At 45.9% G+C, this 26,316-nt stretch overlaps 1 protein-coding gene across 1 annotated transcript in view; it reads right to left on the bottom strand.

The window, feature by feature from the left end:
- Window positions 1-19,801: 19,801 nt before the first annotated feature.
- C6H1orf94 (chromosome 6 C1orf94 homolog) overlaps window positions 19,802-26,316 on the bottom strand; it is a 42,716-nt gene continuing 36,201 nt past the window's right edge. The window contains exon 7 of the mRNA XM_021201297.2: window positions 19,802-19,889. Within this exon, the coding sequence (XP_021056956.1) occupies window positions 19,823-19,889 (67 nt within the window). The 3' untranslated portion in view covers window positions 19,802-19,822. The remainder of the gene's footprint in view (window positions 19,890-26,316) is intronic.

Here is a 26,316-nt window from a genome sequence, read left to right on the forward strand (position 1 = left end):
CCAGACTTCAACTGGTAAACCAGTCTCATGCTCACAGTAACTTGCACAAGTGGACTGTTAAATTTTCTGGAATTTTCTCATCTGCCTCTCAGGTGGCTTATTATTTTCAGTTCAATTCCCTAAATCTATTAATAGGTAAATTGTATTTAAAATACAGGTAGCTGGGGCCTACTATCACCTTTAACTCCAACCCAGGGAGATCTAACACCCTCTTCTGGTCTCTGTGGCACCTATACACATTACACACACACACACACACACACACACACACACTGAGCATCCAGAGCTCATCACATCATAATTAGCTCATTGCTGTCTGTGCTCTTGAGATTATTTACAGCTCCTGCACATGCACGCTGGGAATGCTGCCTCATGGCGCTACTCTCCCATCACTCCGCCACCTCTCCCCCACCGCGTTCAGTGACATCACGCTGGTGGTTTGAAATCAGCCATGGTGGGACTGTTTATACCATGGAAATCAGGAAAGGCTACAAATCAGGGCTTCAGCTATTCTTTTGTTGATTGTCTAGACTTAAAAAAAAAAAAAAAAAAAACGGACTGGTAAAACGTTAATAATGCAGATTAAATGGAAAAGCCTGCCGTGTCTGTATAAATGTTACATCGAGTGGCACACAAGGAGGGGACCCTTCCTCTGGTGTTTGCAGTGTTGTGTAGTTTGGCAAAGCAACTGCTCTCAGCATCGATGAATGATGGGAGTCCTGGCAAAGCCTGTCTTGCTTCACGTGAGACTCACTCCATAATGCAGAGAAAATGCCAGCCCCTGGTGAGGCCGGGACTGTGCCTACTCCCAGTGGCTTTCATATGTTGGCTATGGATACAATAGTTCAGCAAAAAATCAATGAAGGTGTTCTGAGAGACTGACTAGCTACAGGGGATCCAGGGTCAACCATAATGTAGTGTGTTTTCAGATTTGTTAACTGTATGCTACCTGTCATTTCAATAGTGACATGTTAACAACTCACTGACCTATCTATGTATATGGTGTGTCTCAGTAATTTTTAAATGTTGTCAGTCACTGGCTAATCCATGGCTTGGGACCTCCCATACCAAAGCAGGGGACTGTCCCTATGTGACTGTTGCAGAAAAATAATGTCAGTGCAGGGAAAGCTGTGCTCCACGAAGCCCTAAAAGGATCCAGGATAGAGCAATGCCAATGTTTACCCAGCCCTGATCAGATGAGAGACAGCCTGGACTTAGAAGTAGGAAGGAACATTGAAGGGTTTTCCGCTGCTGTTGTTGGCGAGAGCAAACACTTCAGTGGGTGTCTCCATTTATATATCATGGTTCCGTAACATCACTTTCTGGCCTTCATAGATGTTGTTAGTAAGCACTCACTGTAAGGAACAGGCTATTTAGCATTATCTCTGGTGTTCCCCACCCCAGCCAATACCCCCAGCATCTTCCTATTGTGGCAACCCAAAATGTCTGAAGACATTGCCCGGGAAAGACAAATTAACCCTGTTTTAAAAAAAAAAAATCATAGGTCCAGCTGGCATTTCAATTCTACTCATCCAAAAAGGTCACTTGTGTGGGAGGTGCTGTTCTAGACACTTAGACATCCAATGAAGAAAACAAGACAGAGGTCTGTTCTTCTACATGCCTTTGATCACCCTCTGACTGACTTCTGTCCACTAAAGCGTGACCTCTGTCAGCTGAAAGGGGTCTGAAGTCCATCAGGAGACATACCTGGCCCGAGGTCCCCAGTAACTGTGCTGTACTGACTGGACCTGCATCTCACACACAGGCGCAGCCCACTGCCCCTCTGCTGCTGAGAGTGCATCCCCCTAACTCAGAGACCACTGCACCTAAGAAGCATTGAACGGTGTCTCAGCCCCTTTCACTTGGAGAATTTTTTTTTTTTTTTTTTTTTTTTTGGCATTGTTCCCCACGCATGCTCATCTTCCCCTGAGTCATGACAAAGCACCACCTGCTTACCAGACCAAGGCACCCGGGGACAGAATTCCATGATTTATTCAGAGTAGTCTCCCCTCAGAGTCTCCCAAGTCTGAAATCAAGGAATCCGCTGACTCTGTTCTCGCTGAGTTCATGGCCGTGCTCACTCAAGTTGCTGGCAGGATTTAGCTCCTTGTGGTCCATAGGGATCATACCCAGCACCAAGAGCTCACTTTTCTGCCCTTGTCACACGGGCAACTCCATGTTCAAAGCCAGGTCCCACAGCTGAAGCTCCTCCTGCTTTGAGTCTTTGGTCCTCTCTCTCCAAGAAAAGCCTTTTCAGGCTTCCTGTCCCCAAGCATTAGCATACACCATATGATACAGCAGAATCATGGAGTGGTGTCTCATAGCCACACGATCCTCTCCACATAGGAGAGAGGCTGCAAGTCCTTGGGGAACTGCCTGTTGCATACACTTGGACTCTACTGTCCCCGTTCAATATCACCATCTCTGTTCTCCTGCCTTTTCCACTTAGCTCAGATGTCCCAATTTAACAACAGAAGCAGCTTCTCTTTATTCTTCCTGACAGCCATGCTCATGCTTTACATATAGTATTATCTATTCTCCATAACAACCATATGGAATAAATATGACTGTTATTCTTCGCACATGAAGTTTCTTCTACCGAGCACTCCCCCCCCAACCCCTGCCGTTCTCTGGGTCCGCTCCGATCTGCATTCAAAGGCCACCTTCTTAGAGAAACTCTTCCTCATGATCTCTGATGCTTCATCTTGATTGTCAGCTTGACGGAATTTAGGGTCATCTAGGAGACAACCCTCCAGGTCTCTCGGAGACAGGAAGTCCCACCTTGAAGGTGGGTGGCGCCATCCTTGAGTTGGGGGTCTCAGTGCAGCATGCATCTCTCTCTGCTCCCTGATGGCGTCTGATGATTAATCATGAGTGTCAGCTTGATGGGGATGTAATCACCATGGATCACCATGGAAACATGTCCCTGGGCCTATCTATGAAGGCTTATTTAGATTAGGTCATTGAGATGGGAATGCCTACCCTCGATGTGGTGGCGCCATTTCATGGGCTATGATCAAGGACTAACTCAAAAGAAGAGAGAGAGCTGGTCACACGCATTCATTTCTCCACCCTCTGTCTGAAGGTGCAGTGTGGCCAACTGCTTCAAACTTCTGTAGCCATGACTTCTCTGTGATGGTGGCTGGTACCCTGGAGCTGTTAAAATCAGAGCAAACCTCCCTCCCTCCTTCCCTTCCTCCCTCCAATCCTCCCTCCCTCCCTCCCTCCCTCCCTCCCTCCCTTTTATTGCCTTTGCTAGTGTATTTTGTCCCAACAACAAGAAAGTGATACATTTGAGGATGTAGATGTAACCAGCTCCCTCTAGCTCCTTCAATCATGCCTTCCCCAACACGGCGAACTCTGCCCTCAAAATAAGAGCTCAGATAAAGCCTTTGCTTCCTTAAGTCGATTTTTATCAGGTGTTTTATCAATGCATGAGAAAAAAAAAAAAAAAACGACCAACCCAGGCTTCCTAACTCTGCTGGGAAAGCCACCTTCACCCAGGTATTGTCTTCTCTGCCCTATGCAGATCCAAAGACAACCTATGGAAAAGGTACAAAGTCAGTGCTTCCCCATAGAGACTCCGGGCTTTTCCACTCCATTATGGAGAGCCATGATAGCTGCACTTATAGCCTGCTCATGGAAATAAAGAGTACAAAAAGAAATGAATACCAACAAGAAACTATGGGGTACCCCATCAAAAGAGTTGATTATGTTGTGGTTTGGGATGAACTATACCTGCAAGCTGTGAGCCAAAATAAACCCTTCCTTCCTAAGTTGCTTTGGTCATCACTGCCATGAGAAAGGTAACTGACACAGAACTGTATCTAAAAATAGCTCCTCAGAGAACGCTGACTAATGAATCCAGAGGGGATGAGAGTAGACTTTAAAGCCATCACGACTGATCAGCCATTATGTTGGTGGCTGGTTTAGGTGAGGTTCATCTTACTGGGGATGATTGCTAAAGCGAGTAAAGTAAAGCTTGGATCATCGTGTGGCCCCAGAGTGTCTCTCCATGAAATAGTTGTTCTCCATGAAAGAAAAAGAAATCATGTCTTTGTTCTGCAGAAGGATGGGAAATGCCACTTTAGCTGATTCAAGCTAATCTCAGCAGTGATGGGACAAAGCTACCAGGTACCTACCTCCTGGTGTGATACACTAAGAGGGACAAGCCACAGCTTGCAGTTTTCCTGTCACATCAAATGTGCCCAAATGGAGAGGTCGCTCTGCAAAATAACTGCTCTGTATTTCAAAGGATTTGATGGCTAAAGTATTTCATTGGTATAACTTAAATTTTAACAAGATTTATGGAGTAATATTGAAATTAACATCCTGAGTGAGGATGTCAGATCACTATTAGTCTGTTAATTGTACAAATAACAGGTTTTGTGTGTATATGTATGTGATTGACACCCAGAATGTTAAATGAATTCAAATATTACGCATTAAAGGAACAAATAACCTAATCAGTAAATGGACAAACCAACTGAACGCTTTTTACATGAAGAAGCACAAATGGCCAATAAATGTGGGGGGAAATGTTCAACAACTTTAGCCATCAGAGAAACACCAATCAACACTACCCTGAGAGTCAATCTCACCCCAGCCAGTAGGGCTATCTATCCTGAAAGAAAGCACGGTAACAAATGTTGGCAAAGATGGGGTGGGAAATGCTCTTATACACTACTGCTGGAAATTCGAACTGATGCAGCCACTAGGGAAATCAATACGGAGGTTCCTTGCAATTCTAAAAGTAGAATGACCACATGACCCAGCTCAGGGGGTGTACAGGCTAATTTTTTGCCAACTTGACACAAGCTGGAGTTATCACAGAGAAAGGAGCTTCCTTTGGGGAAATGCCTCCATGAGATCCCGCTGTAAGGCATTTTCTCAATTAGTGATCAAGAGGGGAGGCCCCCTTGTGGGTGGTGCCATCTCTGGGCTGGTAGTCTTGATTCTATAAGAGAGCAGGCTGAGCAAGCCAGAGGAAGCAAGCCAGTAAAGAACATCCCTCCATGGCCTCTGCATCAGCTCCTGCTTTCTGACCTGTTTGAGTTCCAGTCCTGCATCCTTTGGTGACCAACAGCAGTATGGAAATGTACGCCGAATAAACCCTTTCCTCCCCAACTTGCTTCTTGGTCATGATGTTTGTGCAGGAATAGAAACCCTGACTAAGACGGGGGGTCAGAACAGGATAGCCCTGTAAGGAACAGGTTTTTGAAAACCTGGCCCCCACTTGGTGGCTGTTTGGAGAGAAGTAGGAGGTATAGCTTTGCTAGAGTAAGTATGTCACTAGGAAGAGGCATTTAAGTTTCAAGAGATTCACACCATTTCAAGACAGCTCTCTGCTTCCTGTTTGCGGACCAAGATGTGAGCTCTCAGCTTCCTGCTCTAGCCCTGCCTGCTCCATGCCCAGCCTGCTACCACATTCCCCACTGTGCTGCTAATAGACGCTTATTCCTCTGGAAACAACGCTCCACATAAACCCACAGAAGAGTAACTAGCACAACACTCTCACCTCTATCCTTGCAGGGATCAAAGCCAGCAGACTGCGGAGGAGCCTGTAAGCCCTTGCTTACTGCGGTTCTCCTCAGAACAGCCATTGTGGAATCAGCTCATCAGCAGGTGAATGGATGAAGAAAATGTAGCACCTACACAGAACGTTGTTTATCCATTAAGGAGAATGCAAGCTGGTTGTTTCCAGGAAAATGGATGGCACTAGGAGTGATCACGTTGAATGTAATAAGCCAGAGTTGGTAAGACAGGTACTGCATTCCTCGTATTAGGAACCCACAGTTTCCTGATTTTTTATAATTGTTCTGTCACTCTGCAACAATGAAACAGCCCTGCCCCTAAGAGATACATACTAATGTATTTCAAACTCAGCGACGGCCTACCAGGAGCCGGCTTTCAAGTCGCTCCAAGGGTGATGCTACTAACGGAAGGATGATGATGATGATGATGTGAACATGGCAAGAGGAGAAAAGAATCTGCATGGAAGGTATGGGGGAACTCCCTCTCAGCTCTTCTGTATCGTTGAAATTATTCCAGAATAAAGTTTACCAAGAGAAAAGGACATATAATCAGCTCGACCCCACCCTTCATCCCTTCCTCCGCTCGTCTCTGCAGACTACCATCACTGGGTGCTTTACTATGTAACTTAACTGTCAGGACCTCCCCCCGAGAGTAAGCATCATTATGCGACATCTTGCCCTTGAACCCCTCCCCCTCCCAGAACTCCCTCTTCCTCTGGGTATCTCCAAGCTGCTCCCTCACTCTTGCCTTTCTGACCCTCATAGCCACACTCATGTCTTCCTTGACTAGGTAGCGGCCACTTTGTTCACCGCTGCATCCTCTGGCTCTTCCACAGCACCTGGCAAACACTGCACACTCACCAAACACCTCCATCGCCAGAAAGAGACCTAGAGAAGATTATAGGTGGTAGAAACAGGCATTGAATGAAGGCAAAATGATTCTAGAATCACAGACAATTCTATTGTGTTGGCTCTGCTTTTCTAAGAACCTCTTTAGCTCACCTCTACTCTTAACAAAGTAGCTGTTAGAGACACTTCTTGACATGGCTTTGGGAGATCTTCCCCCCTTCGTCTTCCACAATTGGCCTAGGTTTAAAAGATTATGACTTCCATCTTGCTAGCAAACTCTTTCTGGTATGTTCCTTGCCTTCATTCTGACTTACCACAACTCTACACCCTCACCTCAGTTTCCCCTGACCGGTCGAAGCTGGTCTTTGGCACAGTTTGTAAGATACTCATCGGCAGGGTCCACATGGCAAGGAACCAAGGGAGACTTCTAACCAGAGGTATTCGAGACAAACATGTGAGTAGTCACCTTAGAAATAAACCTTCCCAGTCAAGCCCTCCCACCAGACTGCAGCCCCAGCAGGCACTTAGATCATAGCCCAGGAGTGATCTCGAAGCAGAGGGCCCAGGTAAGACAGGTCAAGGTTCCTGACTCTCAGGAGAGGGATAATAAATGCTGTTCTTTGAGGCCAGTGGGTCTTGGTGTGCATCTAAGAAACACAGCTCGCCATGAAGTACAGGTATCACCTTAGGGTAAAAGGTTAGAAAAGGTGTTCTAAGAAAATGGACTCAAGAAGCAATCAGGCAGAGCTATTTTAATATCTGACAAAATAGACTTCAAAGCAAAACTAATCAGAAGAGATAGGGAAGGAGACTACATACTCATCAAAGAAAAAAAAAAAAATCCACCGCGAGGAGATTGCAATTCCAAACATCTATGCACCAAATGCAAGGGCAGCCAAGTTCATAAAAGAAACACTGCTACAGCTAAAATCGCATCTTGGAGCAATTTGCTGCAGAACGGCGGCTGGCTAATATTGCACCCCTGCATCTGCACTTCTCCGTAATAACCAAGCGCTCGGGGTATGTATCTGCCTGCGTTTGCCCCCCTTCCTGCCACCCGCGCTTCAAACTGCCGGGCACAAACTGTGATTTGCTTCCCACTTTTTCATAGCACGGTACCTGTCTGACCTCCAGAATTCAAGGAACGCTTCCACACTGTCGGTGACTCGGTACAACAAGAACAGCTGCCGTGGAAACCAGTGTGGTCAATGCCACTGAGCCCTGCAAAGTGAACTAACCTGCCATTCCGTTATATCACTCCTGAGTACATACCCTTTTATATTAGTGTGCAATTAATTGTACTAAATAGACCTTTTCTTCTGTGTATTTAAGACTATTGATCATCCACCCTTCCATGTACTTCAGACTATTGATCACCACCCCCCTACCCTTCTTTATTCTCTAACAACACCATCTACACTTTCATGCCTTTAAAATGATTCTATGTACAAAGTTCGTCTCCGAGCCCAGCTTACCTCACTTGACTTGATATCCAATTGTGATGGCTGTTCCTGGTTGTCGACTTGACCACACCTGGAATGAACTGCAATCCAGAAATGGAAGAGCACACCTGTTATCCAGATCTCGAGGCTTCTGACCCGGATCGTGACATAGGATGACACACGCTTTTGATTCAAATCTTGAGCCATACTGGCCATGAAAAGCTTTGGCTCAGGCAAGGTAGTACACACCCTTAATCCCAGGAGACGGAGGCAAGCAGATCTCTGAGTTCAAGATGTGCCTGGGACAGAGCAAGTTCCAAATCCAGGCGTGGTGGTACATACCTTTAATCTGGGCCACACCTTCTGCTGGAGGCGTACATAAGGACGATGGAAGAAGGAAGGCTCCCTCTTCTTCGTCCTTTCAATCATCCAGACTTCAAATGTCTAGACACAGACTGTCATTTGCTCCCCATTTTCTCATAGCACAAGTACCTGTCTGATCTCCAGGATTCAAGGAACGCTTCCACACTGTTGGTGGCGGTGTAAAGTAAGTGTGTAACATGGTATACAAGACATATGTGTAGTCACTTTAGAAATAAACCTTCCCCTATCAAGACCTCTCACCAGACTGCAGCCTCAGCAGACACTTAGATTACAGCCCAGGAGAGATTTCAAAGCAGAGGACCCAGGTAAGACTGCTTGCACTTACTGGCCAGCACATCTGTTGGAACCTACTTCTTCAGGATTCCAGCTTATACAGAAGGCCAGCCGGAACAATGAGCTTCTTGGGACTGAGCAACTACAAGATTCTTGGACTTGTCTTTCACAGCTGCCCACTGCTGGGTTAGTTGGACTGCAGACTGTAAATCATTCTAATAAATTCCCTTAGTATACAGAGACATCCTGTAAGTTCTGTGACTCTAGAGAACCCCGACTAATACACCAGCTTCCCCGATTTTCCCACAAATATGATTTCTTTCTTCTTAGTGGGGGAATAAGAGCTATTCTATTCTACATTTTCTTCATCCATGGGTATGGGTCCCCTCACTTGTCTATTGTTAACAAAGCCGTGATAAACATAGTTTAAAAGGCCCTTTGCTGTCTGCTGGTCTGAAACTTTTTTTTTATTTGCTTATCATACCTGACTATTAGAGCATTTTTAAGGGAAAAAAAGCTTGTTTTGAAATCCCTCATTAGAATTCAATTTTGGGATTCAGACATGGAATACACTCCTTGATTGTAGCACTAGGAAGATCATGAATTCAAGGTCAACATGGGCTGCATAGCAAGATTCTGCCTTAAAATGACCTAGCTAAGTAAATGAATTAGGCTCCTGAATTAACATATGCATTTAGACAGTTATTTGAACCTAATAAAACTCTTAATTTTTACAAAGCTCTGAAGCAGAACAGGATTTGTGGACACTTTGTCAAAGCTTGGCTCCCCACGAGGTCTCAGCTGGATGACCGTCTGGTCCCCTAGACAATATGTCTAAGTGACTTCTGCACATAATTCTTTTTTGTAAGTTATTTGAGTGTGTGTGTGTGTGTGTGTGTGTGTGTGTGTGTGTGTGTGTGTGTGTGTGTGTCTAGACACAGACTGTCCTTTGCTTCCCATTTTCTCATAGCACAGGTACTTGTCTGATCTCTAGAATTCCTCCAGGTGGGGGGAGTGTTCACACACTGTGGCATGTATGTGACCATCAGAGGACGACTTTTAGGAGTCAGCTCCCTCCTTCCACCTTTCTGTGGCCTCTGGGGATTGAACTTGGGACATCGGGTTTCCATCATTGGGTGATAAGTACCTTTACCCATTAAGCCATCTTGCCAGTCCCCCATGCAATTCTTGAAAATAGTATTTGTGACACTAAACTCCATAAGAGGACAGAGTGACCTGCCCATATGCCTGTTCTAATTGATATCCCTTTAAACCTTTCAAGGGAAACCATTTCTCCTCCTTCCTCTTCACCACACAATGAGTTAGCCATAAAATTTCGTCTCGGAGTAATCACATCCTGAATCAATGGCTTCTTTTCTTGAGTTAAAAAAATTCCCCCCCCCCAACATGTTCATTTTAATTTAAAAAATGCTATTTTAAATGGTAGGGAGCCTTTTAATTCTCCACTCTGGGTTATAAAAAAAAATAATAGATAGGCAGAAATGTGTTATTAAAGCTATTTTTCTTGGCGTTCTGGTAATTTAATAAACTGCTGAAGCTCAGCCTTAAGACTTTATGATGCAGCAAGAGGAAGACTTGTCTGTTGATTAATAGCTTTTGATGGTCCCTCCCCCAACCTCTGATTCCTGGGACGCATCCTGAAGGGCAGCAGGCTGCTACTGAAGAGGGAAGGAGGTGTGGGAAGCCTTGTGTAAATATGTTTGAGCTAAGGGGTTTTACTCCACGAACTAATCTCAGTCTATCTCTGTCTCTCAATCTCTCATCTGTCTGTCTGTCTATCTATCTATCTATCTATCTATCTATCTATCTATCTATCTATCTATCTATCTATCTCTCAGACTTAGGTTGTTGGCAGATGGGTTAGTGTCACTCTCAGAAAACAACTCGTGGCCTTGGCAGCTTCTGAGCTTTTCATCAACCTCAGGAAGTTTCCACACCAAAGTCATTGAGGGGCCTCTCCTGCTGCTCAGGCCTCAATGACAAAACACTGTATGCTGGGTGACTTAAACCAAAGCAATGTATTTCTCTCAGTGCTGAATGTCGGAAGGACCAAGATAAGATCAAGGTTGCTATTAAAGCTTGATTGTAAGTCCTCTGCCCAAGACTTGCAGGTAGACGGTGTGGGCTCTCATGCTCTCTTTTCCTCTGACCTAATGCTTCATAGAGTGAGCAAGTTCTCTATTAATGCTTGTTTTTAAGACACTAACCCCATAATGACAGCTTCACTCTCAAGACCTCATCCAACCCTGGTCGCTTCCCTAAAGTCCATCTCCAAAGAGTTTTATCTTATACCCGTGAGACTCGGAGTCCCACCTATTTGTTCCATGGGAAGTGGGGGGGGGGCATAAGCATTCAGCCTAGAACAGAGGAAGTGCTGGGTACCAGATCTGATCTTTGGCTCCAAACCCACTCCCGTTGGTCCAGGCCATTTCTACTCTACCTACTGCTTCCTTCCTAGGCTGTGTCAGTATGGGGCACTAGATGGAGACCTAAAGCTGGAGAAGGAAGGACAGTTTCCCACACAGCGCCAGTTCCTACTCTGGTAAGCATCATCCAACAATGACACTTATGCCCCTGCCCTACCCGTGCCCCAGTAGCAGTTGTTACATCCAGTTTATAAAAGTCCAAACACTTGGAAAAACCAGCCTATTGTGGCTTCTTACAATACCAACATCAGGAAACTGGTTCCTCCTCTTCCTCCTCTCCCTCCTCTCCCTCCTCTCCCTCCTCTCCCTCCTCTCCCTCCTCTCCCTCCTCTCCCTCCTCTCTCTCTTCTTCCTCCTCTTCCTCCTCTTCCTTGGAGTTGAAGAGCTCACCCATGAGTGACCTCCTCTCAGCCTGGAGACACTAGCCCCAAACACGCATCCCTGCCCCCCATCCCCAGATGCAGACATGAATTTCAGCTCTCCACAGCTTCAAAGGCTTCTGAATTTTAATAACCCCACCCCCTTCTGATGAGTGGCAGCCACTTCCTGCAGTTGCTGCCTTTTGGGTTACTCACAGAATCTTTCTCATGCCTTTTCGGTTTTTCAATACGGGGCTCACAAGTCTTTCTATTAAATTCTGTCTTTTGAAAGAGCTGGCGTCTCTTGCCTTGTCCCTGACTCATAGCCTCGTTTGACAGAACAATGGCATCCGGGGATAGGGATGGACCTTTGGATCACCCCAGGACTTCCTCCCTTTTAAAGCAAAGCAAATGGCAAATGTGTTTCATTTACGAGTCTGAGCCCACTGAGCGAGATTTCTGCCTCTCACTTGGGTAATGTCTGTGTAGTATGTTGTGGTAAGGAAAACCTTCCCAATTGAAAGGGCTTTCTTTCATCAGCCAGTTAGCTCTATTAAAGCAAATTTATGATAGTAAGGGTAACTATCATCTAGTTCTATGTCTGATGCAAGGTAGAGGTGTCAAAAATGACTTGGATAGAACTCCACCCAAAAAATCTCTACTAAGTAAGCAAATGAATGGGAAGATGGATATACCAATGAATGGTGTCTTAATTTGGGTTTTATTGCTGTGAAGGCACACCATGACCAAAGCAACTCTTATAAAGGACAACATTTAATTGGAGCTGGCTTGCAGGTTCAGAGGTTCTGTCCATTATCATCAAGGCAGGAACATGGCAGCACCCAGGTAGGCATGGTACAGGAGGAGCTGCGAGTTCTACATCTTGTTTCAAAGGCAAGCAGAAGACTGTCTTCAAGCAGCTAGGGGGAGGGTCTCAAAGGCCACTCGTACAATTTCATACTTCCTCCAATAAAGCCACACCTACTCCAACAAAGCCACACCTCCTAATAGTGCCATTTCCCATGAGCCAGAATATTCAAACCACCACACAAGGGTAGTAGTTGTATGTATGAATGTTTGTATGTATGCATGGATGTATATTACCTGATCTCAAGAACATTTACCAGTGAGAAGAATTAGCATTACTTCATTTTTTAATATGGTAGGAATGGAAATGGCTGTATGTCAAAGAAATTCTAAATAGCATTTGGTTTTAGCTAGAGCTTGCTCATGTACTTCAGGGCTGGGCTGGCTGCTCTGAGACCAAAAGGATGCTAAGAGCTCAGCCCATTCCCTCCTGTGCTGTCAGCCTCACAGAGCATCCTCCACCTCCAGAGACCATGCGTAAATTCCTGCTTGCTTCCCATCTGGCCAAAACCAGGTCACACATGCTAGGTAGTGAAGGGCCCATCTGCAAGTGAGGTTCTGTACCTAAGGGGAAGCTGCAAAGTATAATCTGTACAAGTACCAAATAACTGAGAATTGAGGATGCTCTGGCATCAAGAAGGATGCTGGCGAGAGGACTGCAGTCCTGATGGAGGAGCTCAGAAGTTGAGAGGCAGCCTCCCTGCTTCAGGCAGCTCCCTTTCTTGCCATCCTTGTCCCGTGTGAGGGTCTACTGCCAATCCCTTCCAAGTGTCCATTCTCACACCCCCTTGTCTTGTGACAGTGGCTGAACACGGGAAGGTCACATAGAAGTCTTAGTAACCCAAAATATCAATAACAATGAAACAGACAATATAAGTTAGAACAAACTTTATCCACCCTGGATTGTATTACTAGAAACAGGAAGGCAGGTGAAAATACCGAGTTTGAGTGACTCACCGAGTATCTCTCTAAACTTTATACTTTCTGCATATGCAATGAACCAGTATCTCCTGGGATTATTGGGAAGGAGATGCATGTAGCATCATGTGCTTGCCCCATCAAAAGGCTCGGCCATAAGCGGCAGTTATAATTTCATGCAGAGTTTCTGGAAGACATGAAAACATATTACTTTTCTACTCTGTTGCTAAACTACACATGAGCCATTGTCCTGAAAATAACATTGTCATGAGAAAAGGAATTGGCAAGGGGTTGGTGGGGCAGCATGAATGAGTTGAAAACTGACCGCATGAAGGTTTCTTACAGACACCAAGTGTTCTAGTTTGGACATGAAGTGTCTTCCCAAAAGGTTCATGGATTGAAAAGTTATCTGGAAGTCCTGGTCCATAAAGCCTTAAGACCTTGCTCCCCTTAAGAAATTCTCAGGAGGGAAACGTAGCTAACGGGGGACCTGGCAGAGATCCCCAACTTCCAAATACCTCCCACTCCCTGGTGCAGCTCACCCTTCAGGGGCCCCAGAAATAGCTGTGGGAAGAGGCACCCTGGGAGCTTTTCCTGACTCGGGATTTGGAAATCTGGGTGGAACAGTCAGCAGACAGCACTATTTTGGGATGTTCTGGAAACTTTGAGATGTGGAAACCAGTTAGAAGAGGTAGGTCACTAGGGGTAGCAGGTACTGTGTAGTTCCTGGTTCCCAGTCCCTTCCTGTCATTCTCTCCGATTCATGGTCAGCCGTGAAGTGAACAGCTCTCCCCTGTCTCACATTCCCCTCTACAATGGCCTTCTCTACTGATATTCCCAGAGCTAAGTGATGGAGGACTGGATCTTCTGAGCCAAAGTATATCCTCTCTCCTTTAGGATGTCTTTGTCAGACACTTTGGTCATAATAAAGAAAAGCTGACAAAAAGTCAAGAATCTTTAAAAGGTGTGTGTGTGTACATGTATGTGTATATGTATGTATATGCATATATGCATATGCGTGGATGTGTATATGTATAGATAATCAGATGTCACTTGTGTGAACTCCTAAAATGAGTTTGAGTGTCTATGTCCTTGCTGATACCTGGATGTCCCTATAATAATCTCATCATCTTAGTAATGACTATGATTTAATGACTATTTTTAAAAAGTCAAGAGCTGGCGTGATGGCTAGGGTAGATAAGAGCTGCTGCTGAACATGCATGCTGGGCCAAACTCCAAAAGTGTTGGGCCTCCTCGATGTACATTGTAAGTCTAGTTCTGGGGAAGGGGTGGGGACAGGATCATTATTGGTGCTCGCTGACTGCCTGTATAGCATAAAAATTAGAGCATTTTAGATTCAGTGAGAGATCCTGTCTCAGAGGAATAAAGAGGAGACTGATAAGGAAGGTTAACGCTCTCCTCTGGTCTGTATGTGCACACAGATGGGCCTGGGCGCATACACATGTGTGTACACACATGGGGTAGGGGGGAAGCAATGTGAATGGGCGGGGCACTGTGCCCATCTTTCTTTCAGTAAGGGGTCAGTTCCCCTGGAGAGGGGATACCTTGAATGTTAGGCACTTTGTTTAAGGGTACCTCTTTCTATGACTGCCCATCTGTTTCTGAGGTCCCTTGGGAGGCGATCAGAGCCACAGAGTGTAGTGTTGTAACATTGGAAAGACGTTGGGCACTGGCGCCAGGCCCTCCCTTAACTAAGTTTTCTTTCAAGAACATCTTAAAGAAAACAGGACCACTATAACTTCAGAAAAATCTGACTCTCAGCCTGTGATGAAGCCTCTGGCATCAGGTACTGGTGGGTCAGGAGGCAGCTCAGCACAATGCAGTGGGCATTTTTAACACCAACCTATACTGGGCACCAAACTAGAGCATGTTCCACATGCAATTTCTCTGTCTTTCTTCAAACATTTGTTTTCCTTGAAACACACACACACACACACACACACACACACACACACACACACACGTGTTAAAAAAAAAAAAGATCTCACCGCCAAGACATCAATCCCTACCCCATCCTCTACAAAACCATCCCACTTCCCACAAGGAGCCCTTCAAACCCCTTGGTTGTTTATCGTAGTGTTCCTAGCCAGACTTCTAGATGGTTCTGTGTGTTCCAGTGTCCCCAGTATAATCTATGTCACGTATGACCTCCTGCCTTCCCGTCATAATAAGCAACTTTGCTCTCTTGCTTCCTGCAGCTCTCTTCCTCCTATGGTTATATCACCGTTTTTTGCTTAAATCCATATTAGGGTCACATAATGTCATTCACTGTTGAGTTAATTGCTTTGGGGCTTGTTTTTTGTTTTTTGTTTTTTGACGCTTTAGCTAAATTTTCCCACTCCCACCAAAGTCATAAAATAGCTGTCAGTATAATTTTCCAGAGTGACCTCTGATAATTAATCTACCACCGTCCTGTTCCCCAGCCTCTCCCATGCCCCTTCGGACTAACCTCCTTTCTAGAGGTTATCGGCCTCCTACCCCAGTCTGAACTGTGAATGGTGGTGGCTCAAGGAAAGGCTCTGCTTTGTGTTTCCTGAGCCAAGTCCATCCAGTCTTCTCACCCTGGAAGTGTCCTGAGCATCCTTCTTGCCCCAAATCCCTGTTTCCTTAACACCATCTCTTCTGTCTTGGTTGGTCCCCTCATCTTAGAGGACCATCCATCCTTCCCCTTACCTCCTGGCAAATACACAGGGAGATAAATGACTGGGCACTTTGCACACATGAAAACATCTTCATTTCACCTTCATCCATTAGCCACTGGGTTTGGAATTCCAGATTGGCAATCATTTCCAGTCAAAGTTATGACGTTGTCAATGTATACTCTAGGCTCTGGTGTTGCCGTTGAGAACTCTGTGACCATGTATGCTGTATGTTCAAGGTCTTTCTGGGAGTTTTAGAATCTTACCTTTGTCCCTGATATGCCTGAGTTTAAGTGTCCTCTGCTCATCTGTTGGGGTATGGATCATCCATTTTCAGGGGTCACCTCAGGATCCACCTCTCCGTTTTCACTGCAACCGAGAACTCCAGCTACCCAGATATCCAGGGCTCTGGACATAACCTCACTTTGTCTTATCTTTTATGTCTTATCACCACTTCCTTTCTTATTCTCCTTTTCTTGAGATCTAATATTAACCTTCTAACTGGATCTTGAAGAAAAATCTTGAATAACAATGAATGAAAACAAGACTCCAAAAAAATAATTTATTCCTTGTTTTTAGTCACTTAAAGTATGCTGCCAGAAAAAAAAATCCACCCTATAAATGAATGTATAAATAGACTGATTTCTATTACTTCCTATAGAAATGTTTGATCTCGCTTTCTTTCTTTAGTTCATTTTTTTAAACCTTTATCTTGATGTCTCTTCCTGGGAAATAGCTATTCCTATAACCATCAGGTCCTAATGTTGATTAGGAGCTATTTACCAAAGAACATTCATGGGAACTGACTTCCAAAGACCTCTGAGCAGTTCTCTAAAACCCGGTTTCTCCATCATAGCCTAGCTGCTGCCATCAGGGTATGTGTGTGTATTTCTCTCCCAGTTTCTCATCTAGGTCCTCAATCCCACAACCTTAATGCATGGCCCCTGAGTCCCCCTAGAGGCACTCACTGTCTCATGTCTTCCATAGAACTGTCTGTGCAGTTCGTGAGTCCAGGACAGAGGCTCCTTACAGTATCAACTCCTGGCTTGCATCAGCCTTGATTCCCATGTTCCACAGTGTTCAGCACGTGGAACCTCAAGCTCCAGGCTTTGGAACTCTGTAAGGAAGTGTGGATTGCTGCTTGTCCTAGCTCCTTTGACACTCCTATATCATGCATCCTTCCGAGGCACTTACCATACCTCCATTACACTTCTACCTTATGAACAGGGTCAGTGTACTGGTTGGTTTTAACTGTGGACTGGGAAGGGAACCTTAATAGGAATCATCTATGTCGAGTTGGCCTGTAGGGAGTTTTCTTGGTGTTGAGGTGGGAAGACCCAGCCCATTGTGGGCAATACCATTCTCTACAGAGAGAGCGCTCTGACAATGTAACAGTGAAGAAGTATAGAAGAAGCACACAGGCACCAAGGATGCATTTCTTTTTCTCTGATATTGACTGTGAGGCTCTACTTTCCTACCTTGCCTGCCCTACAATAATGGTTTATAACCTGGAATTGGAAACAGAAAAAAATTCTTCCTTTCCCCATGATGCTTTTGGTCATGGAATTTTATCATAGCATCAGAAATAAACTAGGACAGTAGGGTTATAACTCCCCCAACTTTTATTAACTACAAAATTTTATTATTGTTTTTGTTATTTGGGAGAAAGTTTCAGGAGTAGGACAGATATATCTTTTTTGCCTCCATCTTAAACTATAGTCTATATTGAGTAGACAGTAAATCTGTTTTGGATCTACATCATCTTTTAATCCTCACAACTCTTGCCATTACTATTAATAGAACTCAGATCCAAAGGGGGTGAACTCTCTGTCAATGTCAAAGTTGGAATGCTTCTAAGAAACAAGATCTGATCAGGATTAATAGTGAACCCACATTCTCTCTGTCTCTCTGTGTCTCTCTCGTCTATCTATCTGTCTCTTTCTCTGACTCTCAACAAGCTGGGATCAGGGGAGGGTGAGTAACTATAGTCAAGCTAAAAGTAAGGCACCCTTAGGGGCTGTGATAGTTTACATTGTCAAGTGGACGTGATCTCAACTTCCCTTGGAAATAACTCTCTGGGCATCTTGAAAGAATTTTCTAGATTAAGGGCATTGGAGAGGGGACGAAGGTTTTATTGTCTGGGATTACAGACTACTTAAAAAGGAGAAAGCTGGCTGACTACAGTATCTGTCACACTCAGCTTCCTGGCTACAGATGCAATGGAACCAACGGTCCCGTGCTCCGGCAGCCGCGCCTTCCCCATCATGATAAGCTTCTCCTTGAACTGTAAATGGAAATAAGCCTTCCTTCCTTGAGTTGCTTTGGCTGGGTATTTTGTTTCAGAAACCAGGAAGGTAATTAACATAGGGCAGCTTATTAACCAAACATATCAAGAAGAAACAGTATGCAAAGTGGAGGTCCAAAAAGTTAACAGGAACCCCAAAATCTAGACCATGGAGAAAGATCAGGTATTGGTCCTAAGGGAAACTGAGGGGAGAAATTACATTTCCAGAATCCAAAGGGGATGGTCACTGAGTCTAGTGGCATCATACTATGAGGCCAAGAGAAATATTTTTGTGACTTAAGCCCATCTGAAGACAAGGATGCCTTTCAGACCCTCTGCCTGTCACTGCTTGCAGAGTATAGTGTCTAGTGTTCTTCAGACTAGATTATAGTCACTGAAGACTTTGGTTTCCAGGTACACAGCATGGTTGGTAAGAGCACTATAGAGGTAATTTGAGTGGTGGTCCATCTGCATGCATGAACCAACGAGTGCATCCTGACATGAACACGCTCTGTTTAACTTCATCTTGGTAACAAGCGTTAAAAACACAGCATACGGATTTCACTTCACAGACCAACTCTGGTTGATAATAGCTGCTTGCAGCACCATCAGGAGAACAGGTCTTCAGCTCTGTCCAGCCTCTAGGGAATAAAATCCTACGGTTGATTAGCGATGCCTGCCACCCATGGGTGTAAAACTGAAGAAGCAATTCACACTGTCCCCGATTTCCATAGCGCATCCTTCATAAATGTTTCCAGGTATCTCTCTGCATTGTTATTCAAGTTAACGGTCAGAATTGGACCGGACAGAACCAAGGACAGTGTCACTAGGTGTACTATTGAGGCTGACCTCGAGGTTGGCACCAGCGTGCCATCATTGGTTTGTCAAATTTTAGGTTATTTTTTCCTTTATTTGTGTGTGTGTGTGTGTGTGTGTGTGCGCATGTGCGTGTGTGTGTGTGTGTGTGTGTGTGTGTGTGTGTGTGTGTGTGTGTGTGTGTGTACATGCATGAGGATCAGAGGATAGCTTTTAGGAATTAGTTCTCTCCATTTTATTAACTGGGTCCCAGAGATAGAACTCTGGTCACGAGGCTTGACTATCTGAGCCATCTTACCAGCCCTTAAGATCCATTTTGAAGTTGTGTTCTATGCTAATACTGCATCATGGGGAGACTTTCTGTAAGACTTCTACCTGGGACAGACTGCAAGGAGAGTGGATTTTGTATAATGCCTCTTCTAGGAATGCAGAATCTGGGGTGTCAGAGAAAAAGGGAATCACGGGAAGGAAGAGATAAATGCTCAAGCTTTTGACCCCTGAGGTCCCTCCTGTAGATAAGATCGCTCCCAAGGCCCCAGCTCTGTGTCTGAAGAAACACCAGGGCTCATGGGAGGGGGATGAACAGTACAGATCACATAAAGCACAGCAAAAGAAATGAACAGGCACACGCGGGTTCAAGCAGCTCCTAGTTTTATCATAAAATACAAACGTTCTAAATTAAGTGTCTTACTGTCTATCTTACCAACAACAACAAAAACAAAAACCAGTCATGTTAGCTAAATACAGATGGCTGTGTGGTCTTACAAATGGGGGGTGCGTCTGTGGTGTGCACTACACGCGAGGGGGCGCTATGCAGGTGAGTGTTGGCCAGTAGAGGAATCTGGTCTTGGTGTTTTCTGTCGGCCACCTGCTTGGAACCTTGGCTTTCCAAACTTCACACCAAGCTGTTGCAGAATCCAGAATTCCAGAACCTTTAGCCCTGATGCAAGGGCAAAGAGAGGTGGAGGGGGGGAGAGAGAGAGAGAAGTCTAAAAGCGTATGCCATTCCCACTGGAGGAAAAATAGGGGCTGTTGATCAGGGGCGCCGAGTTGAACCTGGAAGAGAGGGGCAACAGGTGCTGAGACGAAGTCTTTGGTGTTCCCAAGAGACTGGAAAAAAGAATCTATTGGGTTGTGGGTTTTTTTTTTTTCCATTAAAGGTTAGGAAGCTGGGACAGGTTTAAAAGCTGAAAGCTTTAGCAATTTATAAAGGCAAGTCTAACACAAAATTACACTGTTAAAGGACAATGAAGAGCTGTGTCCCCCTACTACATTGGTTCAGGGAGCTGCGGGGAGCATGTATGGATGACATTTAGAGTTCCATGTTGTCTCCAGTTAGGGGCCACAAAGAAGGAAGTTACCTCACTTGTAGGCCTCTGCACACCTATCTGTCTCAGGGGACCAGACTGCATTAGTGAAGTCCACGACATTGCAGAAAACAGGTCTGTCCTGGCAGCTCATCTGAGGTCAGCCAATATCAGTGTGTCTTCCCAGCTCAGCTAGCTTCCTGGCTCAGCCTTGCTAAATCCCACCCTTTCTTTCAACACTCCTCTGAGAAGTAGCCTTGCGACACCACTGACTGAGTGCCTGTTTTGTTGTGTGACCCTCAGAGAAGAATGAGCCAACCCCCACGCCTCTCTGCTGCCTTTACTGGCACTCGTGCCTGCTTACTTCAAAGCAGAGCTCCAAGGCCATCTCCTCTTCGGTGACATTTTCCCTGACCTCTTCAGACCAAGCAGCTAACAGACTCCTGGGATCTGACTGCAATTTCTTCACCCATCTCCTATCAGACTTCGGATGGAACCCGGGCTTAATACCAATCGCAGTAGAGCAAACGGCTAGATTTAGTCTAATCCAGGCATTCTCAACCACTTTTCTGCTAGGCAGATGCATATTATAAAAGAGAGTCACCTTCAAGGCACTCTCCCATAAAATGAAGAAACAGCAAAGTGGGGGAGGGGAGGGACAGAGCGATGGAAGCAGACCACGGTGAGTGTGTTAATAGTGTTAGCCGCTCGGTACCATCTGTGGCTCTCTAGTGGCAACAGTCCATAGTCCATAGCTGAGGTTTGGGTAATATTCCATTTTCTTCTAACTAAAATAAGTTCCAGAACAACAGAGAGAATACCTTGCGGTTCAGCACCCAACCCATGGCCCGCCAGTACATCCCAAATAGGAAAATTGTTTGTGGAAACCACATCTCTGTTCTTCCTTTTAAAAGCCATCCTGAAGGGGCTGGTGAAGAGGCTCAGCAGTTAAGAGCATCTGTTCTGAGGACCCAGGTTCAACCCCCCCCCCCCACACACACACACACAAGATGGTTCACTGTCATCTCTAACTCTGGTCCCAGGGGAACTGATCTCCTCTTCTGGCTTCTTTGGGCAGCACACACACACAGTGTGCAGACATACATGCAGGCAAAACACACATATGCATGAAAAAAAAACATGCTAAATTATAAGTGATTGAAAGTGGTGCTAGCATGGTATGTGCCTGTTATCCCAGGGCTTGGGGGGTGGGGTGGATATCGGAAGATCACAAATTTGAGGTCAGATCAGTCTCAACAGACCCTGTCTCATAAAACCAAGGGTGCATTTCTGTGGTGGAGTGGTTGTCTGACATTTGGAAGGCCCTGGGTTTAACCCCAGCCCTGGCAGAAAAGAGTGACACTATTATAAGATACTCTGGATGTTCGGTCAGATTTATAAAATAAAAGCTGAAGCAGTAACTGATTATGAACAGCAATCTAACCACACTGTGTCTCATATCTGATCCCTTCACCCTGGGTCCCTAGCTCCTTTGGGTTGATAGCTTAGAATCATGTCATCTGTCAGGGTTATGGTCCAGACATCATGAAGACAGGGCCAGGGGGAGAAGCAGTGTGTATGGTTTAGAGCTTTCTGGAGAAGATGGGAGAGGAAGAAGGAGGAGAAAGTCTATCAGCTCCTTAGCAGTGGTTCTCAACCTTCCTAATGTTGTGACCCCGTGATACAGCTCCTGATGTTGTAGTGACCCCCCTACATAAAATTATTTTCATTACTATTTTATAAATGCACTTTTGCTACTGTTATGAATCAAAATGCAAATGTCTGTGTTTTCTGATGGATGGTCTTAAGTGGCCCCTGTGAAAGGGTTGTTTGAGCCTCAGAGGGGTGGTGACCTACAGGTTGAGAACACTGTCCTCGAGCTCGGAGAACCAAAGATGGTTGACATAATGCTGCTTCCAGAGCAGGTATAACTCACGCCCTGTAAAGGCTCGCCCTTCCTATTTCATTGCTTGGAGGATTAGCTGTGTGGTAGTCATCCCTGATGAGGGATATAAATCAGCTTGGCAGAGGCACAGAAGGGCTTTCCTCCTCCTCTGAGATGGGGAAGCTTGATCCTTCCTCTCTCAGTTCATCCCCCCCTCCTCTCCTCTTGTTTCCTCTGCTTCTGATGACCCCGCCTGTCTTCCAGACCAAGCTGCCCACCTAGGTCCATGCATACACCTTCCCTTGACTAATCCAGCCTCACCAGGTCTCGTCCAATCCTCGGCCTCCTAAGCTTCTCGACAACCATATTACCCAGAGTTCCTTGTGTTGGCTTCCATAGTACCAAGTTCTCATTTCTCCACTCTGATCCTGGGTCCCATGTGCTCTACTACAGATCATGGCTGCACGTGGCTTCCATTCTTTTCCTGACTGTCCCATTGCATACACATACACACATATACACATCATACAACACACATACACACATAAACCACATATACTCTCTCACACACACACCACATACTCATACATAGACACACACTATACACACTACACACACCCCATGGCACACACATGGAGACACCACTAGAAGCTGCTCTCTAATTCTTTCCTTGTCCCTTTGCCCCTTCCAGCCCCTCCACCTGCTGAAGACCACAGGGCTATATCCTTGCATCTCCTCTATGTGTGTCTACTCCCTGGTAATTCACCCTGTCCCATACCTTCATTTATGATCTGTTTTCTACCAGCCACCAAATTCACTACCAGCTCCAACCTTGCCCCTCTCACAGCTCCAGGATCCTGTATCCACCTGTCTATCAATAATTCCACCCATCTCTCTGTGATGATTTGAATGAGAAATGCCCACCAAGCCCATAGTCCTAGGCATTTGAACAGTAGTCCCCAGTTGGTGACACTGTTTCAGGGGAAGTTTAAGAGGTGCTGCCTTCTAGAGGAAAGAACTGTATTATTGAGGGGCAGGCTTCAAGAGTGCCAGGTCTCTCCTAACATCTGGTGTGTTCTAACTCACTGTGGTTCACAGTGTCAACTCAACCTCCTGTCCCCACCTCCATACCTGCCCTCCATGATGGTATCTCTCTGGAACCATGTGGTAGTTTGAATAGGTATAGCCCCCACAGACTCATGTGTTTGAATGCCTGGCCCATAGGGAGTGGCACTATGAGGAGGTGTGGCCTTGTTGGAGGAAGTGTGTCACTGTTGGGGGGGCTTGGAGGTCTCTTATGCTCAGCCTTCACCCAGTGTGACACACAGTCCTTCTGCTGACTTCAGATCAAGATGTAGAACTCTCAGCTCCTTCTCCAGCACCGCGGGACCTACACTCTGCCATGCCTCCTGCCATGAAGATAGCAGACTGAACCTCTGAAACTGTAAGCCAGCCCCAATTAAATGTTGTCTTTTATAAGAGTGGCTGTGGTCATGGTGTCTCTTCGCAGCAATAAAATCCAGACTAAGACATACTGTTGTAAGCCAAGCTCATCTCTTCCTTCAATACATTGCTTCTGGCCATGGTGTTTTACCACAGTGAGAGAAAGTAACTAAGACTGTCTAACAAGTTCAGCATTCAGGATTTGCTAAATAGCCTTGTTCTAGTCATTTACAACCTAGGCGTTTGCCGCTGTCGCTCATCCAGTGCACAGATCAGAAGCCTACGGCATGTGTCCTGGTCCTTGTGCCATGTGCAACCATGATCAAGCCCAACTGACTGCCAAGAAAGTGAATATCCTACCTACTTCGGTTCACTTGCCTCTTCTCACACGGACCACGCTCCCCCACACCATCAGCATCTGTTTCATGGGCAGCATGGAAGACCCCAACCCTGACCCCTGCCATCAGCCCTCACTGCCACAGTCCATGCTTCCTTGGCCAGCATGATCTGCTCTATACGGGAAACGAGAGCATGTTCTTAACCAGATCAAAGGTCCATGACATCCCATCAGGCTTAAAATTCTGACATGCTGACCCATCCCAACCTGCCCAGCCCTGGCTGCCTTCTGATTCCTCTTCCACCCACTCTCGTGCATCCCCTTGTACTCCAGCATCACTGGGGCCTTTGCATGTGACATGCTTGTCTCTCATACACACGCATGGCCATGGCTCAGAAAGCCTTCCTTGCCAAGTGCGGTGGTTCTTGCCTTTACTCCCAGCACACAGAAAGTTGAGACAGGAGGATGGCTGTGAATTAAAGGGCAGTTCTAAGTAGCACACTGAGACTTCGTTTGGAGGAGGAGGAGGAAGAGTCACTTCCTGCTTTGAGTTTTGTTTCTGTCTTAAGGCTGTGTCCCCCACACCCCAGATGTGAAGTTTGTGAGAGAAGGAAGCGCTTTGTGTGGCTGGCTGGCCCCACCCCACATGCTATGGACAGTGCCAGGCACAGGAGTTGCTCACATCAGTTTATTTTGTTGGAGACACATCTCCCCATGAAGTCAAACTCAAGATCTCCCTAATTCATTTCTCAAGTGCTGGGATTAGAGACATGTGCCACAAGCCCAGAGGTCAATCAGATTTGTATGTATGCATATGTATGTTTATATATGTGCATACACACACAAACACAGGAGAGAGAGAGAGAGAGAGAGAGAGAGAGAGAGAGAGAGAGAGAGAGAGAGATGCATGCACACGCTTGTGTTCAGTACATGGAGACCAGAAGCTAGCTTTGCCACTATTCCTTCAGGAACCGTCCACATTGTTCTTCGAGATTCTCTTACTGGGACTGAAGATCACCAATTAGACTAAGCTGGCTAGTTAGTGAGCTCCAGGGATCCACTTGATCCTGCCTCCACAGCACTGGGACTACAGCATGTGCTACACATGCCTTGTTCTCTATGTAAGTTCCTGGGATCAGCACTAGGTCCGAAGCCTTTACCAACTAAGCCAGCTTCCAGGTCCCCTCAATCAACTTTTTTTTTTTAATGAACAAGTCACCCTCTTTGGGATGTAAGCTGGCACCTGTTTCTGTCCCCAGCTTCTTGGGACGCCTTTATCCCCCCACCAACCACCCCCACCTTCCCTTATTCTTCCTTTCCCCTGTCTCCTGCTCTTCTCAGCCAAGTGTTTTCTTCTTGGGCTGCCCCTTCCTGTCCTTTCTCCCCAACCCCTATGTCCCCAAAGACACACAGAAACCAGGCCTCCATCCTTTCTCCTTGGACAGTCAGCATTCCATTCTGTGCCTTGAAGAATCACAGGCAGTAACCCGGGAGAGGCTGCCAGCTGAGGGATGGCTCTCTGTGTCCCTCATTCACTCTCACCTCCAGGAAGGCAGTAGATAATCTTTTGTTGAGACCTCCAGACTTACACCTCGACTCCTATTCTGTCCCTTAGGCCTGTATGTGTGCTCACTCTGATGTGCATGGGCTTTTATTAGATCCCCTGGCCTACTGGTCCAAATAGCCTTTAATAATCCAATCCCAGCTTCCCTTCCCAATCCTATTTTCCACCTTTTCCAGGGATAAATCTAATGCTTTAAACTCTACTCCGCTTTATCCCCAGGCCTCAGGCTTCCCTTGCACCTTCTGGGCTGGGGAAATAGTTGAGCAGTAAGCCACTTGCCTAGTATGAGAGAGGACCTGGGTTCAGTTCCTGGCTCCTCAAAAATCAAGAGCTTAAGGGAGCATTTAAATGATCGCCTTGCCCCCTCTTCAGGGCCTGACTCCCTCTGTTCAGATTGCCTCCTCTACCCACTCACGGGGACACCCCCCTTCAGCTGTCAGAGGTACTGGCTCAGGCCTGGGGTCACTTGGTCATCAGAGCATGTGGCATCAGTCCTGTCAACTCCCCTCCTCCTCTTTTTATGTGTGTGTGTGTGTGTGTGTGTGTGTGTGTGTGTGTGTGTGTGTGAGAGAGAGAGAGAGAGAGAGAGAGAGAGAGAGTTTATATATACGTCACGTGTATGTATGTGTGTCTGCGTGAGTTTATATATGTCATGTGTGTGGGTGCCTGCAGAGGCTGGAAGAGCATATTGGATGCCCTGGAACTAGAGTTACAGATGAGCTGCTGAATGCTGAGGGCTAGGAACCAAACCTGGGTCCTCCACAAGCACAGTGAGTGGTCTTAGTTGCTGAGCCATGTCTCCAGGCCCCAGCCCTCTTGCTTTTTGAAGGGAGGAAGTTTGCCTTATTACCTGTGCGTCCCCTGTAAGCTAAGTTTGCATTAATTACTTGAACCGACATGGCACTTCTGTGTGTGAGTGTGTGTGTGTGTGTGTGTGTGTGTGTGTG

This window comes from Mus pahari, chromosome 6 (assembly GCF_900095145.1).
Source record: "Mus pahari chromosome 6, PAHARI_EIJ_v1.1, whole genome shotgun sequence".
In the NCBI taxonomy this organism is placed as follows: domain Eukaryota; kingdom Metazoa; phylum Chordata; class Mammalia; order Rodentia; family Muridae; genus Mus; species Mus pahari.